The sequence below is a fragment of the Zonotrichia albicollis genome, chromosome 13 (assembly GCF_047830755.1).
Source record: "Zonotrichia albicollis isolate bZonAlb1 chromosome 13, bZonAlb1.hap1, whole genome shotgun sequence".
NCBI classification, from domain to species: domain Eukaryota; kingdom Metazoa; phylum Chordata; class Aves; order Passeriformes; family Passerellidae; genus Zonotrichia; species Zonotrichia albicollis.
The window spans coordinates 7,257,732-7,275,155 of NC_133831.1; the positions used below are offsets into that span (position 1 = coordinate 7,257,732).

The window sequence follows — 17,424 nt, forward strand, 5'->3', positions numbered from 1 at the left end:
TTCCGCGATTCCGTGGGAGGACCGCGGGGCAGGGCCATCCCCTCCCCGCCCGGCCCCGGCTCTGTCCCGCCCCGCAGCTCTGTCCCGCCCGCCCTGAGGCTCGGTCCCGCCTGCCTGGGGTTCTGTCCCGCCCGCCCCGGGCTCTGTCCCGCCGCTTCCGTCGCGTCACGTCCGCGGGAAGCGGAGCGCGGAGCCGGCGCGGCCATGGCGGTGAGTGCGGGGCCGGGGTTGCGGGGCCCGGGGCTCCGGGGAGACGCTGATCGCCTCTCTTGGCTCCGCAGCCCAAGGGGAAGGCGGGCACCAAGGGCAAGAAGCAGATCTTCGAGGAGAACCGGGAGACGCTGCGCTTCTACCTCCGCATCATCCTGGGAGCGTCCGTGAGTGCGGCCGGGCGGGCCGGCGGGGCCGGGGCCGGGTTGGGAGCGGGCAGACGAGGAAAGCTGTGCCGTCCTCTCTCCGCAGGCCGTGTACGCCCTAGTGAACCTGGTCATCTTCTACTCGGCCGCCTCCGCCTGGACGTGGGTGAGCGCCGGTACCGTGGGCACCGTGTTCTGCCCCGGCGGGGGCACCCGGGCCGGGGCTCGTTCGTGGCCCCGGGGTCGCGGCCGTCGCAGCTGACAGCGCTTCCCTGTTGCAGGTCGCGTTCGTCTTCAGCTTGGTGGTCTACGGCACCAGCTACCGGTCCATGAACTCCATGGCAAAGCCGTCTTTCACAGACGATGGCAGCCTTGCCGACGGGGGAATTGACCTGAATATGGAGCAGGGGATGGCAGAGTGAGTGTCCACACCCGCACGAGTCCAGGTGAGCAGGACCTGCTGCCTGAGCGTGCACACAGAGCCAGGAGAGGCTCCCGAGGACAAGGCTGGGCCTCAGCTCCCTCCTCAGCTTGCCCACTGGTATGGGCATGAGGGGAGCTGGAAGTTTGGAGCCTTTTTTTACTCAGAGTGTACCTTAACTGTCCTTATTACCTGAACACTTGGCTTGGTGTGCTCCACAACATGGGTGTGTCAGCCTGGCACGGTCACTGTCCACAGGGCTGAGCTGTAGAGGTAAGAGATCGCAAAGAGTTCAGCAGGAGTAGTTTGCAATCATCTTTCAGTTAACAAACACTGCTGCAGCACACAGGGATAGGTGTTTTCTTTTTAAACCAGCACAGCAGGTAATGCTTGACAGAGCAGAAGGGTTTTGCTGCCAGTTACGCCATCCTGGCCGCAAACTGGCCATGTCTTGAAATGGTCTGCACACTAAAAATTCCTGCCTCTGCCTCAGCCAGCTCCTGTCACCTCCTCAGCCATTTCTGTCCCCCATGCCTGTGCATTTTTCATGTCCCTCTGCAGACGGCACTGAGTCTCTGCCTGTCCAGTCTCCTTGGTGCCACTGTAACTGTCTTTTCCTCTTTTCCTTGGTGAAGGAATGCCACAGTATTACAGGAAACACAGCAGTAATTCCTGCAAAGTGCTGCTAAATAAAAAAGAGACATTGCTGGTACAGCAGAAATACCTTCTAGATTTACATGTTTTCCAACAGTGAGCCTCAAACTAGTTACAGAAAACTGCCAGGTGGTTGTGGACACATTGGCCTTTGCTCTTCCCTGTCCTCAGCCTCTGCCCAGGTCCAGCTCTGCTGTGGATCTTCAGCGTGTGCTCAGCGAGGTGCTGGGGTCCTGGCTCCTTCCTCACGTCTTTGGGCTACAGCTCCAGGTTTACCTCTGTCCTTCACTTGCTGCCAGGCTTTTGAAGAAGCACAGTGGGGCCTTGTTTGCACCTGAGCCCTCTGTGTTGCATCAGGTGTTCTCAGGCTGCCAGGGTCACATATTGATGTATACAGTTTCATTAAAGTAAGTTTTGATTTTTGCCTGGGGATGTTATCAGCAGCAGGCAGTGGGGTGCAGAACGTGCTGTCTCTGCACAGGATGAGCTCTCACCTTGTGTCTGGGTTGGTGGAATGGTGCCTTTAGTGCCTGCAGCAGGGGTGACTCAGATGTCTGGTGTAAGAAACTCGGGGGGACAAGGCCAGGAGGAGAGGGGGTGTGACCTATGAGCTGGTCACTTGCTGCTCAGCCAAGTGTTTTGCTCCCATTTTACACTGGTTTGGCTCTCTAGAGTGGAATTGCAAAATATTTTGAATACCTTTCTAGTGAAACAATGTGTGACAGTTAAAGAACGAAAATACAGAATTTTGTTGTTTGGGATGTGCTCCTGATTGTGGGAGGTGCCTCTTGGAGTGGTGCAAGGCACTGAGGCAGAGTGCCTGAGAACTGCCCTGTGTGTGTGATGGTGCTGCCAGGGATGTCACTGACAGGAGGCAGCACAGGGATCCCAGCACCTGCTGTGGAAAGGTGACAGGCACAGCCCTGCTGCAGTCCTGGCTGCAGATGTACTTCCCTTGCTGCTGAGACACAGAGGTTTTTCTGCCTGAGCATTTGGGGTGGGGTTTATCACACATTGAAATGAATTATCTGAGTCATGGGCTATGCAAAACACAGGGGAGGCAGAGCTCCAAAAACAAAACCTTCAGAGCTGAAGTTCCCATCCTTACCCTGTACCTCTAAATTACCTCTCTGGGGATCAGGGAACCACCCTAGGCTAGCAGGTGGATATTTCCAGCCTCATAGCTAAGCCTGCTGCAGCTGATTAATGCTGCTCCTTTGGAGCTGCCTCTGGAACACTGTGGATTTCATGGCATTTCTCTCATGCTGTTTGTTGCTGAAATGGATGCTTTGTGTTGCTCTGGGGTTGGGGAAAGCCAATATTCATGATCTCTGGGAGAGTTTGGCTTGGTGGGAGCTCTGCCTTCACCCTTCTGTGGCCTCTGGTAATGCCAGAGGTCACTGAACTCTCAGTGTCTCGTGCTAGAGCTGTTGGTGGTGGATTCTGCAGCGTCTTGAGTCGATGTTGTTTATGCCATAGCCTTTGTTTTCTTGTCTCCATTCTTGGATGTGACTCAAGAGTTTTTTACTCCAGCAGATGATGATTTAACCAGAGTGAGAGTTGGCCTCTTTTCTAAACCTTCATGGCACTCCTCGAGGCTTGTGTTGAAAAACTAATACCTGTTTACCTCTCCTGGGTGTCAGATGCCCCGAGGGTGGTGGTTGAAGTGTGGGCAGCTGATTCCTCTCCTTGGCTGCTCTCAGCTCTGCCTCAGGCTGGCATGGAAGGGCTGGAGTCAGATAAGCAGGAGAGGAGGAGGAGCCGTCTGTTGCTGTAGCTCAGCTTGTGGTGTGCTTGTCCTTTAGTGACCCCACGTGTCTGTCAGCCTGTGAAATGGCATGGGGAAGATTCATGGCTCCCTTGGGCACAGCCAGTCGTGAGGAGTTACACTTTATGTCATTATAGGTGTCAAATCAGCAGTGCTGGCTGCAGCTCTGGGGGTGGAGGGTGGTTTTGTTGCTGATTTCCAACCCCCAGCAATTCCTCAGCTTTGTCAATGTTGTTTTTTCAGAGGGAGATTATCTCTTTAATTCATCAGAGTATTTTGCTGTTGTTGTTTGTTTGCTGCTTTGACTCTTCTAGATAACCTGTGTGGCAAAGCAGGGCCAGCCTGGCTTGGGCAGGGTCGCTCCCCTGGGGCAGAGCAGACTGTGCTGGCACAGGAGCTGCTGTGTTTGCCAGGGCTTGGAATGAGAGATTAATGCTTTGCTTTTGTTCCCTCAGGCACCTCAAGGATGTGATCCTGCTGACAGCTATAGTGCAAGTGCTGAGCTGCTTCTCGCTCTACGTCTGGTACTTCTGGCTCTTGGTAAGCCCCTGCCCTGCTGTTTTGCATCTTGCTCTGCAGTGTTGCTTTCTTTCCCTGTCTTCAGGATGAAGAACATTATTTATCCATTTCATTTCAGTGTCATGTTTCAGTACCAAACTATTTCCTGATATGTTTTTTAATCTCCTTGTCACATCTTGTTTAAAATTTCGGCTGAACAAGGCAAAGAAGTCCTGATCCCTCTGGGTCAACTACACAAAAACTAGGCTGACCTTTGTCTTCTCTCTGGTCCCATAAATGGGCAACAAGCAACATGAGGCAGATCAAAGCTGTCTTGGTGCAGTCTTTCTGTGTCTGTAACAAACAGTGTTTCATCATGTTTGGCTCTTTGAGCCATTCAGCGTGCACCAAGGCTGGGATCTGCTGCACACTGTGCCTTTGGGTAGATAAAATGCTACAGGCTTTCATTCCCCTTAACACACCAAACCTTTTCTGCTTCTGAAACGTTTGTCATGTGTCTCCAGCTAAAACTGTGTAGAAGGAGAAAAAAAAAATCTCCATTTAGTTTAAAAATTCCACATTTGCTTTGAGGATATCCCACAGAGGTACAGAAGGCAATTGTGGGAGCATGGAAAGTTATCCCAGTTCAGTCCTTGATCTCATTTCAGTCCTCACCCACAAGTTCCTCCCTAGCTGGCCTGGCAGAGGGCAGCCTCGACTCGGCTGTCCCCTGGAGACCATCTGGAGCCCTTTTTTCATAAATTCAAAGAAATGTGGGTGTGTTTTCCGAAGGAAGGAGAGGCGGAATGTCTGGACAGCTGGATCCCTCTGGGTAATTCAGACCTGATGCTGGGATTTCCGTGCATGAAGCCTGAGCTCTGTATACATTCCTCAACCATGGAATGAAACCAGGCCGTTTATTTTGGGCACCTGCCACGGCCTTTGATTTCCATGCACTCTGAGATGCTCTGATCCAGCTGCTTCGTGTCCCTCAGAAGGACCAGTCCCGAGGAGGGACAGGACTTTGTGGCTGAGTTTGTGCCACGTGTTTTGCAGGCTCCGGGGCGCGCTCTGTACCTCCTGTGGGTGAACATCCTGGGGCCCTGGTTCACCGCCGAGGCCTCGCCTGCGGCTCAGGAGCCCAACGAGAAGAAGCAGCGGCGGCAGGAGCGCCGGCAGATGAAGCGCTTCTAGCCCTGCCTGGGCACAGATCAACGCCCTCTCCCATCTCCATGCTGTTATTTCATCAGGGATGCGACCAAAACCAATCCAGAACCACCGCAGTAGCTCTGTTGCCCTTTGTCACTGCTGCCATTCCGACAGAAAGGCCGCAAGAGACTTCCCCTGGTTGGGTCTTGGCGTGGGCTGAGGCCTCGCTCCTCGGGCTGACAAGGGGGTGAGGCTGGGATGTGTGTAAATATCTTTTTAAAGCAGCGCTGTATCGCATTCAGCGTTGGGGAGTGCAATGCTGGAGGAAATAGTACATTAAAGAGCAGAGTCTTAACTGACCGTGCTGGCAGTGGGTTTGTGAAAAGTGCCAGCATGTTCTTGGAGAGCTGGACTAGAGGGGAGCAGAATCCCCAGAGATAGGTGCTCTCCTTTCCCAAGCTTTGTGCTGCCCTGCCTGCTACAGCCTTTGCACCCTGTGAAGAATCTGCAGCTGCCCTGTAGGACCAGAAGTGAGGGGCAGCTGGGGATGCTGAGAACGGGGCTTGCAGCCAAACTTGGAGCTTTTGGGATTGAGCCTGAGCTCTCCGGAGCCACAGACTGGCCTGTGCTACCTTTGCAGGAGCTCAGTGGGATGTAAGACAAGAAGCTGTGGGGTTTGTTTGGTTTGGGTTTTGTTTTGTTTTCTCTTAAGAGGGTACTCCCAGGGGTGCCATGACTGCTCCAGACCTCATGTGTTCAAGACCAGGAACAGGGCAGTTTTTACTTTTGCCTGCTTTGATGTACTGATGTCCCTGTCCAGTATGTTGTTTGTCACAGTCCATGACCCCTTCCAGCCCCTGACACACCAGTTCAGACCATGCAGCTTTGCCTGTGCCAGCAAGAGGCACTGTGGGTGTTCACAGTGGTGCGAGCCTGGGTTTTGATGCTATCCACAACCTTTTGCCCACACGTCCTTTCCATTACATCACCTTTATTACACGCTTTTTTCCTAACATCGAGCCCAGTCCCCACCCTGAGTCCTCAAAGCCAGGCAGGGTGGCTGTAGTTGGGGTGCAGAGCTGGGCAGAGATTGGTAAGGGGGGATTCAAGTCCTTTCTGCTGCTGGTGGGGGACATGAGGGAGGGGTAGGGAGTGGAAAAGGCATCCATGGGGCGATCTGTGGGTGCAGTGCAGCCCTTCTTCCCTGCCAGGCACAGCCCAGAGCCCCCAGCCCTGTCTCTGGCCCCAGCTAGGTGCCCCCACAGTGCTGGGAGCCCTCCTGGCACCCTCCAGCAATCCCCCAGCACAGCCTTCTGCACTCGGGGACCAGCACATCACCCCAACTCTGCCCTCACTCTCCCTGAACCCTCTTGTCTGGCTCCCCAAAGCCACGTGGAGCAGCACAGGCATCCCCAAAATACACAGGGAGGATGCAGGGGACACATCAACACAACCACACGGGCCCTTGGCCGCGCTACCCTACACAGCGCTACATGCACAGCGCCCGCCTCGGGCTCTGCCCTCCGCTCCAGCCCCAGTAAAGCCCAGTAAACAGCACCAGTTACACCCCTGGGGTGCTGCCTCAGGGGGTGCCCCTCAGTCAGGCAGCAGCTGCTCCAGCTCTTCCTCGTTCAGGCCGTTGGTGGTGACAATGTGATCCAGCTGCTTCATGTAGCGCTCCAGGTCCTGCATGAAGTGGGGGATGCGAGCCTTCTCCAGCACCCCAAATTCCTTCAGCCGATTCACATCTTCATAGGACACCTGGCAGGAAGGAGATGGGAGTCAGTCCCCTCACCCCAAACCCTGGCAGGTGCCATGGGGGGCATCTGGTGCCCTTGCAGCCCCCCTGGGTCAGTCAGAACACCCCTGCTGCTCGTGGGGAGGCAGTAGGAGAGCTGCTGGGGGTGTGGGATTTGCAAGGATTTGTGGGTTTGGTAATTTTCGGTCATTGCAAGGACAGGTGACAGCAGGACTGCTGTGGCCAAGGGCCAGAAAGGCTTAACCTGCTGGGTTAAGCCTCTTCCTGAAAGTCTCCCACAGAGGATTATGGATTGTCCTGTCCTTCCTTGCATCCTACCCAGCACAGCCTTTCCCTGGTACACAGAGATCCATGAGCGCAGGGAAAGACAAAGAGCTGAAGGGCTGCCAGGCAAGGGCTGATATTTGGGAAGCCATGAGATTGAGGGAGCCTGTGTGAGCTTTGGGGTGGGATGGGACTGTGGGATCAGCCACCCCCTGCCCCAGTCTCAGCCTGGCTCTTACCTTTCCAAGGGCAGCCAGCAGTGGGAAGTCGATGGTTTGCCGATGGCGCAGGATGCGGAGAATCCCGTCCAGGTACACCTGGTCCTTACTGAAACAGCCTGGAGCAGCAGAAAAGGCCTGGGAGAGGGCTCCTGGCTTCCACCACCCTCCCCTTGCCTGAATGTTTGCTGACCACAATAACCAGAAAGGGCACTGCCCACGAGTGTGCCAGGGCTCAGGATGACTGAGTCCCAAGGGGTGAGCACTGGGGAGGCAGCCGGGTGCAGCCAGGCCACAAACCCCACTGGGATAGTTCCCAAGTAATCACCAAGTAATTTTTTTCAAAGGATAAACCACTGCAAGCATCCAAATGTATCCAAATGTTTCCCCTCCTTTGCCTGCTGCTTCCCCAAGAGCTTGTGCAAGTCACTCCCATTGGACAGGGAGAGTGGTGCTTGGGATGGGGAGGGATATAGAGACTGGGTGCTGTGGCTGTGTTGGGAGGAAGGGGTTAAAAGCAAAACTCTAATCTGAAGGATTGTAAATTGCTCAAGTGACCTTGCACCTGGGTGTAACTCTTGATAAGCTTGTGAACAGCAGGCTGGTTACCCTTTGATCTTGTGTTCCTCTGCCTAGGTGTTGGGTGTTGCTCTGGGGATCCCCCAGTCAGCGAGGTAACACAAATAAATTTACTTTCTGTGTTCTAGCCATGAGTTTGTGCCTGTGCCTGTGCCTGTTCTGGCTGCCTGTGCCAACTCACACTCTGCAGGACTGGTGATGCTCAACCTACACAGCAGCAGAACATACCACACTCTGTTTTTCCGTAAAGAAATATGTATGATAAGTCAATAGAATTCTTCCCAAAGCTCAGTTGACCCCGCAGTGGTACCTGGCTGTGAGGTGTCCGTCTGGCCCCGCTTTGCCCGCACACAGTACTCCCACCGGACCCCAGCATCCTGCACGTACTGCTCCAGGTCCTGGAAGAGGGCAGAGAAGGAGAGGTGGCTGGCCCTCTCGATGGTGTAGTAGAGCAGGGCAGCCCGCCACAGGAAGGGCTGCTTGCGGAACAGGACGCTGTGCAGGCTGGCCAGGCCCTCCTCGGTGGGGTTGGCGGGCTTCAGGCTGTACTGCTTGCGGCCCTCGGAGCTGTGCCACGGCTGCCGCGTGTTGTTGACCCCCCGGATGTAGTGGGTGCCTGGGGAGAGGGGACAGCGGTGAATGCTCCGAGCGTCCCCAGCCCTGCCCCACCCACAGCAGCCCAGCTGACCGATCTCGTGGCGCAGCATCCCCTCCAGCCAGTGCTGCCGGGCTCCGGCCAGGTTGATGGCCAGCGTGGGCCGGCTGTCCTCCACCATCATCACCGCCTGCGACAGGAGGTCATCGGTCAGCTGCACCACCACCTGCGGGAGGAGGAGGAGGACACAGCCATGAGCGGGGCTTGGCTCTCAGCAGAGGCTGAGATGGTGGCAGATGGTCAGAAAAATCCACTGACACCACGGATGGTGCTGTTTGGCACTGCTGCACCATCACTGGGCTGTGCTGCAGCTCCCCAAAGGAATGACAGACAGCAAGAGCCACGGGGGGTGGGGGGATAATGAGAGGAGAGGAGATGATCTCATGCAGGGATGAAGTAGCTCCTTTAATCTCTTTACGGCCAACAAAGCTGAGCAGGCACTCTGGGGGAGCAGGCAGCTCCTGGGCAGGCTCCTGCAGTGCCCCTCTGGCTCCAGCATCACCTGCCCAGCTTGTTCCCATGGGCTCCCCAGCCTTTTGGGGCCACACAGGATGGAGACCTCATCCTCTGGAGACCTGCCTGCTCCCCCTTCTGCATCCTCACTGGCAATGGGATGGAGCAGTAACTTTGGCCACCAAAACAGCCCACTCTGAACACCCAACAGCACCAGCTTTGTAATGGCTCTGCACTCCCCAAGAAACATCTCCTGAGGGATCCAAGGCTCTGGTTCCATTTTCATGGACTTCTCCATGGATTCTCCCATTTGACGTTTCAAGACATGAGCAGTGAGGATGGCTCCATGCCAGTCCACCCACACAGGAGGAACCATGTGTGCTGGCCACAACTCACAGCAGGGATGGGCATTGCATGTGTAGGACTATTCAGTATCTTTATACAGAAAAAAATGGTATTTTGAGAAACATGGCTATCACAGGTCTGGAGCCAAAAGAGCTGCTCACCAGAAGTTAACTTGCCAGCCAGCAGCACTTTCTGACCACTTGACTTCAGATCTGCAGCAACTCAAAACTACAGCATCACCAGAGAATGGTCCCTGGGAGCTCTTGCATCTGAGGTTTGGCAGTGGAAAACCTCAGGATAGCAATCAAAATCCCCTATATACCTATTAACTCTATAAAGCACCTGTTATTTCACAACTGACACTTTTCAGGATGAAAACATGTGCCTGTGTTACTATATGACAATTCTTCTCTTATTGAAAAAAAAGAGAGGAGACTGAATTGGTTTGCTTTAAGTCAAATTTATTATTATTATGAAAGCCAAAAGTGCAGCCTAACAGAGTCCACCACTGGGCAAACAAACAGCATCAAATACTCACAGTGCAACTGCTTACCTGGGTTAAAATACACAGGTGTGGAAAGGAATCCCTCCAGTGATGAGCCTTGTCAGTTCACCTCTGACTCCTCATGCAGAACCAGCCATCCAGGAGCAATGGAAAGGGACTCTGGGCAGTGCCAGAAACCACAGCTTCTTATGCTGCCCACTGCAGTCCTTCTGCTACAAAACCTCATCCTGCTGAGCAGCACCACTTGCCTTGTTTTGGGACCCTCCAGCTTGGCAGACAACCAGGGCTGCAACTCCAGCCAAAGAGCAGCAGGACCAACTCTCCAGATCTGTGACCTCTCTCATTCTGAGCAGCATTCCCAGTGCATCCCTGTGGTCCATGGTTTGCTCAGCTTTTGTGAATGCACTGATGGAGAAAGAGCTCATCCCAAGGAACCAAGGGGAGGCTTCTGGTGGTCCCCATGGCACTGGGGTATGGGCTCCTGGGTTCCTGTCTCTCCTGGCACTGCTCAGGACCTCTGACACTGAGCAAGCAGCTCAGAGGTAGAGGGAGGCCATTGATGGGATCCCAAGAGACAGCAGCTAGCACTGTTAGGCTGACAACACTCCACAACCCCAAGGATTGCCATGCAGCACTTACCAGTGGGGCCAGGTGTTTCTCTGCTGCAAGCTGTGAGCCCACTGAAATCCATACAGAAACCTCTGGCAGCATCATGTCTGTCCTAAGTCAGAAGAAAAGCAGAAGAGCTTCAGGATGTGCAGCTTGGACCCCAACAAAGCAGCTTTTGAGGGCACAGATTTAATTCCAGCATGAGCACTTACCCAGGAGTGGCGCTGGGAGCGGGATCCTGACTTTGCCGATCGGTGCTGGGGACAAAGGGGCTGCAGGGGCTGCCCCAGCCTGGCCACGCTGCCTGCCAGGGCTGCCCTGGGCAGGGGCACACCAGCTGCTGTGCTCTGGGCTAAGGCACCCCCACAGAGGGTTCTTCTCTTTCAAGCAAGCCACCACGATTAGTACGGATCAGGGAAGCAAAGGGCACGGCAGAACAGACACAGATGGTGAAAGTCAGGAATCAGAGATACAGGTGCAGGGAGGGAGACACAACCTGGCACCACCCAGCTCCCTGACAGAGTGTGAGATTATCAGTGATGCACAAGTTTTGGTGTTGTACAGGGTGCAAGTTCTGCCAACGTGGCTGTATTGAGAGCAGGTGAAACCCTTCTCTCTTCTACCCCAGACACATCCAGCAAAATTTCCATTGGACAGAAAGGAACAAACCAATGCTTTCATTGCTTCCAAGGCACTTATCAAAGGCCCCAGATAAAACAGCCACACCAACGTGCAAACAGTGACTGAACTCTGCGCTGCCTTGAATCACAGAATGTCCTGAGCTGGAAGGGACCCACAGGGTTCATTGAGTCCAGTCCTAAGAGCTCTGAGCCCAGGGACAATTACACAGGGCTGGAAGGAAGCCAGTTGTACACCAATACGTAAGAAAATCAATGGGTTTTTGCCCAGCCAGGGCTCAATTAATGGAGAACAGAGTACATGAATTTAATCAATTAATAAACCCAAGAGATAGAGCTCAACTAGCAAGTTGTAAGTGCAGGTCTGTAAGACTGGCAGCTGCTTGGCTGGGTACTGGGACTGGCTCTGGGCACTCAAAGGCCGATGAATTATAAGGAAACATCTGCAGAAATCTGTTCTGTCACAGGCAAAGGGTTAGGAGGACCAAGGTGCCAAATCCACATCCAGGAAAACCCTCAGGAGGCATCAGGGCAAACCAAGGGTGTTTGAGAAGGAAATGAAATGTTCTTGGGCAGGAAGGACCTCAGGGGAGTACTCATTCCTGCTTTGCCTGCATGGAATGCACTGGGCACCACTGGGTGAGATGATACTTTGGAGAAATGCTCACCAATAACCCTCTTGGGAGACAGAGGTGAAAAATCAGAGGTAGGAAATAGCGTCTGGCCAAGAAGCAGTGGTGAGAAGCCCCCACACCAGCCAGCACTGCTCAGTCCCTGCCCTGCAGCCAACAGCCCCAAGGAGCCCTGCAAGCCAAGTCACGCAAAGCCAGGCCCAGAAATCCTTCTCAGACTTTGAACCCACTTTTCATTTAAAAAAAATGAAAGTGTTTTGCCCACACCTTGCTGGCAGAGGGGATAAAACAAGCTCCTTAATAGCAGCTGTGGCATGCTCCATGCTGGATGCTGCAGGGAGTGCAGAGAAACCAGGTTAGGAGATGTTGAACTTCTCCCCTGGCTCCATCCCACGTGGCTACTGTTGTACCTTAACCACGTATTTCCCAGCCTTAAAACCCAAGCCTGGGGTTTCAAAGCACCATAACCTGCATGTCCTGCAGGACAGCAGGAAATCTCTTCCCCTGGCTTTGCTTTAGGACGTGTGGGTTAAGGCAGCTGTCAGAGAAGTCTGCCCTCCCACTGCCAACAGCAAGAAATGAATTCCCAACAGTAATTGATGCCTCACGCATGCAGCAAAAGGCTCCTGGCATGGCCATGCAGGCAAGCAGCAGCTGCTCCCTCTCTCTCAAGCACAGAAGGGAGATACACATGGAAAACATCAGGAGGTTTGTGGGGAACCAGAACCCAAGTCCTAAAGCCAGGGTATGGTGAAGCGGGAGGTGAAAGGACACCACTGCTCAGAGCAGAAAAGCTTCCTCTTTGTAACCAAAACATTTGTTAATCAGAGTCCTTTTTATCAGAAAATAAATATTTAGCTGTGTTTTACAAGTGATAAAGCAGGGATGTGATTACCTCTCCCACACAGCCCTCCTTCTGCATGTACTTTCGGATCACGGACCAGATCTGGCACTTGCTCAGCAGCCGCCCGCCCGTGGCCACCTCGAAGCTCTCGTAGGTGCCGTACTTCTCCAGCACAGCACGGATGATCCTGATGGCCTGTGCCACACAGAAAGCACAAACATAAGCACAAACACCTCCCTGCTCATAAATACAGCCGAAAATCCCACATGGAACAAACCCAGTGAAAGCAACCACGATTAACACCAATAAATCCCATGGGGTTTTGCACGACCTAAAAGACCAAGGAGACTGAGCTGGCTGGAGGTGGCCACCAGGACAGACAGACACTTCACACAATCAGCACCACCCACAGCAGATTCCTTCTGCTTTTTGTCCCCCTTGCAGAAATGAGACAAAGCAGAAGAGAAACTGCATCATCGCAGTGTGGTTAAATCCATGATTATTTTCAATCTTTTCTGCTTTCAGTTCTCCCTGCAAACTCCAGCGCTTGCACAAAGACCTCCAGCTTCTGAGCTTGCTTTTTACTCCCAGAGTTTCTTACTCCAGGGCTGAATTCCAAGCTCAGCAGTGAGGCTGTGCATTAACCTCTGCAGTGATGCTGCTTCAAACAGCATCTCAGCACACCAGCCTGCTGTACACCCAGCAGCCTTCTAATAAAAGCATCACGTGCTCCATTATTCACATTAACATTTATGGAGCATCTATAAAATATGAACATTTATTAGCACATTTCCTCCCCAAAAAGTGTGCTTCCATTGCAGACATTTTCAAGCAATTACCTTATCCAGCCACAGGAATATATATTAATATATTAATATTAGATATGATATTCATATTATATTAGTGCATATTCCAAAGCAGATGACTTTCAACCAGTTCTGGAATTTTTCCAGCAGTTTTATTGCCTCTGCAAACCTGGCTGGGCTGCTGCCAAGCTTCCCAGCCCTGGACCACTTGTTGTCCCTCCCTAGTCCCTGAGGTTACCCAGGATCAGGAGATGGGTGCTCACCATCAGTACTGGTGCTCAAATCATCCAACACCCCATAAGAAAAGAGGAAATGGCTCAAGTTCTGCCAGGGGAGGTTTAGGTTGGATATTAGAAAAAATTTATTCATGGAAAGGGTTGTCAAGCATTGAAACAGGGCAGAGGTGGAGTCACCATCCCTGGAGGCATTCAAAAGATGTGGATGTGGCACTTGGGGACGTGGTTTAGTGCTGGGATTGGCAGTGCTTAAGGAACAGCTGGACTTGATCTTAAGGGTCTTATCCCACCTAAACAATTCTATGATCCTAAGAGGGGCTTTTGGTCTGCATCTGGTGAGCAACCTCCTCTACCCCTGCAGAAGGTCCTGATTTTCCTTCCCTGGGCAGTTTTCACAGCTGGTTTTTATTCTCAAGTAATTTACTGAGTCTTTCCAGGAGAAGCTGTGCAGAGTTTTTCTGCTGTCAGTTTTGTTTTCTGGGGTGCTGGGGTGGGGGGGTTTTGGGTTTTCTTGTTTTGTTTGCTGAACAATCAGACTCATTTTTACAGCACAAGGTACCTTCAGCTGACCACTGCAGAAAAACAACCTTTCATCCTCCCACCTCTGCTCTCTCTCCTCCCAGAGGACCCAAACCACTGAGCCAAGAGAAACCCAGCACAGCTGGTGCCCAGGAGCAAGACAACCAGTGAGCTCCTTCCTGACCTTCAGAGCACATCCTGGTGAGCAAAATTCCTGAGATTCCAATGTCCTGAGCATCCCCAGATCATGCACCCAACATATGCAGTGGGACAACAAATCCTCCAGCTCTGTGCTGGTGCCTCTCAAATTCACATGGCAAACCAGGGATGTGATCTCCAGGGTGAGGAGCGTCCACGGGGCTGGAAGAATCCCCCTGGCTTATTCAAGTTTTCTATTAATAAAATAAAATAAATAACCCCCCAAGCACATTCAGAGCAGCAGGAAGCAGGGAGCTGATGTTGGTTTGTCTGCTCGTGTCCAAGGATGCTGACATTGCAAAATGTCTTATTTATTTAACCTCCATGATTAATGAAAAAGTCTTTGAAAATAAAAGCAGTTTATAGCTAAGAGTTAGCTGCCAATGAAAAATGCTTCCCAAAATAAAAGAGACTGGAAGGAGGTTACTGCAGGGCAAGAGCAGAGGAACAGTGCCATGAATGCTGTCCCATCCCAGCCTCACCAGAAAACCTGGAGAAACATTGGCACAAACACTCAACACTTAGTATCTCTTGCAAAAGCTTCCAGAATCCACAGTGGTTACAAACCTTCATTCCATTCATTCAAAGCACTGCCCAGAGAAAAATAATCTCAATTATTCATCTTTTACTCTGCTGCAAGCCAACTGCACCAAAGAAAAAAGCACAGGGAGAAGGAGCTCTGAGCAACTCATTTTAGTGCAAGTCTCAGGGAATAAAATACAGGAGGGAAATGCCAAAAGCTGAGAGGTCATTGCAGGCGTCAGAGTGTCTCCCCTGCAAGAGCCTCACTGGCACAAATTCATCTGGGGCAGAGCTATGGCACACACTGGGAATGACAAACTGCTCAGAAAGCTGTGTGCAGAAAGAGCCTGAACCATCTGGATAATAATCCAGGCAGAGGCATGGGCAGTGATGCAGGGAAAAGTAAACATTCAAAAAACAACAAATAAATCAGTGAGGAAGTTGTTACTTGAATAAGTAACTCCTGACTCAGAGGTGCAAAGAAACATCTCTGGTGTGCCAGCCTGAATTTGGGATAAGAGGAGGTTTTTATCTGCTCACAGAAAGGATGCTCTTCCTGGAGGCAGGATGCTCACTCCCAGGTGCAAACTGGTTTTGGGACACAGCCAAGCTCCCAGCTCCAAGCTCAGGCTGAAGGGACAGAGCAGCTCTACTCCTGCAGCCACAAAAGGCCTGTTTGAGGGCACAGCATCCTGGAAGCACACTCCTGCCTCTTTTCTCCTGATGAATGACCAGGAGCTGTTTTCTCAGTGCCATCCCCATTACAGAGAGCAACTCAGAAATGTTTCAGTAGTGTATAAGCCATGGAAACAATTAAAATAATACAGACTCCTTAAGTGGAGTCTTCACCAATTAATATAATTACTGACCATGTTTGCTGATGCCTTGAGGATGCTGCTGCACTGGACAACCTTTAGGCCTTCCAGAAAACACACCAGACTTAACCACCAGGTAATTCAGGTAAGGAGCACATCCCATGCTGTCACCCATGTGCTCCAGCTCCTCTGCTGTTAGTTCTACAGCAACAAGTGCAGATGCATACCAGCAAGGTGTCCCTGATGGAGCACAGCTCCCAGCACAAGCAGAAGCCAGTTTGATGACAGAAGCATAGACTGGTTTGGGTGGAAAGGGACATTTGGGATCATTTAGTCCCAATCCTCCTCCATGGGCTGGGACACCTTCCACCAGACCAGGCTGCTCAAAGCCCCATCCAACCTGGCATCACCCAGCCCCAGCATGACCCCTGTCACCATGGAGCAGGTACCATTCCTGCAGGTGGGTGAGGTTACTGAAACGTGAGGTTTGAGAAATCACAGGGTGAGTGTAATGAAGGCAGGACACAAAAGGTGCCAAGGGGAGAGGGATTGGGCACCAGCTGGGAGGGAAAGAAGGCCAGGTTTCACATGGACCAGGGGGAATGGTGTTGACTTACAACTCAAGGATATTTTTATGCTGGACATTAGTAATAAATTCTTCCCTGTGCAGGTGACGAGGCCCTGGCACAGGTTGCCCAGAGAAGCTCTGGCTGCTCCATCCCTGGAAATGTTCAAGGCCATGTTGGAAGGGACGTGCAGCAACCGATCTGGTGGAAGATGTCACTGTCCATGGCAGCAGGGTGTGTAGGGTAATTAGAAGGTCTTTAAAACCCCTTCCAACCCAAACCATTCCAGAATTCCATGACCATGGACCATCTCCCGGCCATGGACCACCAGGGTACATCCCACACCGGCCCCTCCTTTCTCCTCCTCCTCCCAGGCCGAGCATCCTTCCCTGGCCCCGCCTCACCTGAGCCACGAAGCGGTCGGAGGCGGCCCCGTACTTGTCCAGGACGGCGGCGGGCACGGGCTCCGCGTACTCGAACTGCGGGTCGTAGGCGAAGCTGGCGCGGAAGAAGCGCTCCCGCTCCGCCTCCACGTTGCGCGGCCGCAGCGCCACGAGCAGGCAGGGGCTGCGCCGCCCGCCGCCCTCCTCGCCGCGGCCCCGCGCGATGTGCGGCAGCGAGGCGGCGGCGCGCAGCCCCCCGCGCCCCGCCGCGCCCTCGCTCCGCCGCGGCCCGGCCCCGGTTTCCGAGAGCCGGCGGCTTCCCCGCGGGCAGCGCGGCGCGGGGGGCGGCGGCGGCGACGGGCAGGGGCAGAGCGGAGCGCCATGGCCCGGCCCCGAGCCCATCGCCGCCCCCGAGCCCGCGGCCCCTGAGCCCATGGCGGCCCCCGAGCCCATCGGCGCCGAGCCCGCGGCCTCCAGAGCGGCGGCACCGGGCCGGCACCGGGGCTGCGCCGGCTCCGCCCCCCGCACGCGCCACCGCCCACCAATCGGCTCCGCGCCCGGAGCATCGCAGCCAATGGGAGAGGAGCACAGAGGGAGAGCCCCGCCCCTCGCTGTGCGCTCCGCGCCGCGGGATCGGGGCGGGCGCGGCAGCGCCGCCGGCCCTGGGAGCGGCCCCGGCCCCAGTTCCAGCCCCAGCCCCGGCGGTACCACCAGGCCCGGAGGCACAGCCAGTACCGGTTGCACTGCTTGTCCCGGCTGCTTTGCTGCCTGGGCTGCGTGGCCAAGCCCAGCTGTGTCACCACATCTGTATTGCCACCCGACTGCATCCCCACCCTGTTTGCATCTCCAACCTTGGCTGCATCGCCACCCCAGGTTGTGTCACCAACCCCAGCTGCATCGCCAGACCCAGTTGCATTTCCAAAACCAGTAATGTTTCCATCCCGGTTGCTCTGCCAGCACCAGTTGCATCATGCTCCAGTAGCACCACCAGCCCTGGTCATGTCACCAACCCCAACCACATTGTCACCCACG

The 17,424-nt window shown here is 53.8% G+C and overlaps 2 protein-coding genes across 2 annotated transcripts; one reads left to right on the top strand and one right to left on the bottom strand.

The window, feature by feature from the left end:
- Positions 1 to 82: 82 nt before the first annotated feature.
- TMEM208 (transmembrane protein 208) lies at positions 83 to 5,201 on the top strand. The gene is made up of 6 exons (XM_005489881.4): positions 83 to 210; positions 282 to 377; positions 463 to 522; positions 638 to 774; positions 3,655 to 3,739; positions 4,754 to 5,201. The coding sequence occupies exons 1-6, from the start codon at positions 205 to 207 to the stop codon at positions 4,889 to 4,891; spliced, it is 522 nt and encodes a 173-aa protein (XP_005489938.1). The 5' UTR covers positions 83 to 204; the 3' UTR covers positions 4,892 to 5,201.
- Positions 5,202 to 5,820: 619 nt separating this feature from the next.
- Positions 5,821 to 16,989, bottom strand: MATCAP1 (microtubule associated tyrosine carboxypeptidase 1). Its single transcript, XM_005489880.3, has 6 exons — positions 16,414 to 16,989; positions 12,399 to 12,542; positions 8,355 to 8,487; positions 7,977 to 8,282; positions 7,109 to 7,206; positions 5,821 to 6,607 (listed from the first exon to the last, which is right to left on the bottom strand). The coding sequence occupies exons 1-6, from the start codon at positions 16,843 to 16,845 to the stop codon at positions 6,443 to 6,445; spliced, it is 1,278 nt and encodes a 425-aa protein (XP_005489937.1). The 5' UTR covers positions 16,846 to 16,989; the 3' UTR covers positions 5,821 to 6,442.
- Between the last annotated feature and the right edge of the window lie 435 nt (positions 16,990 to 17,424).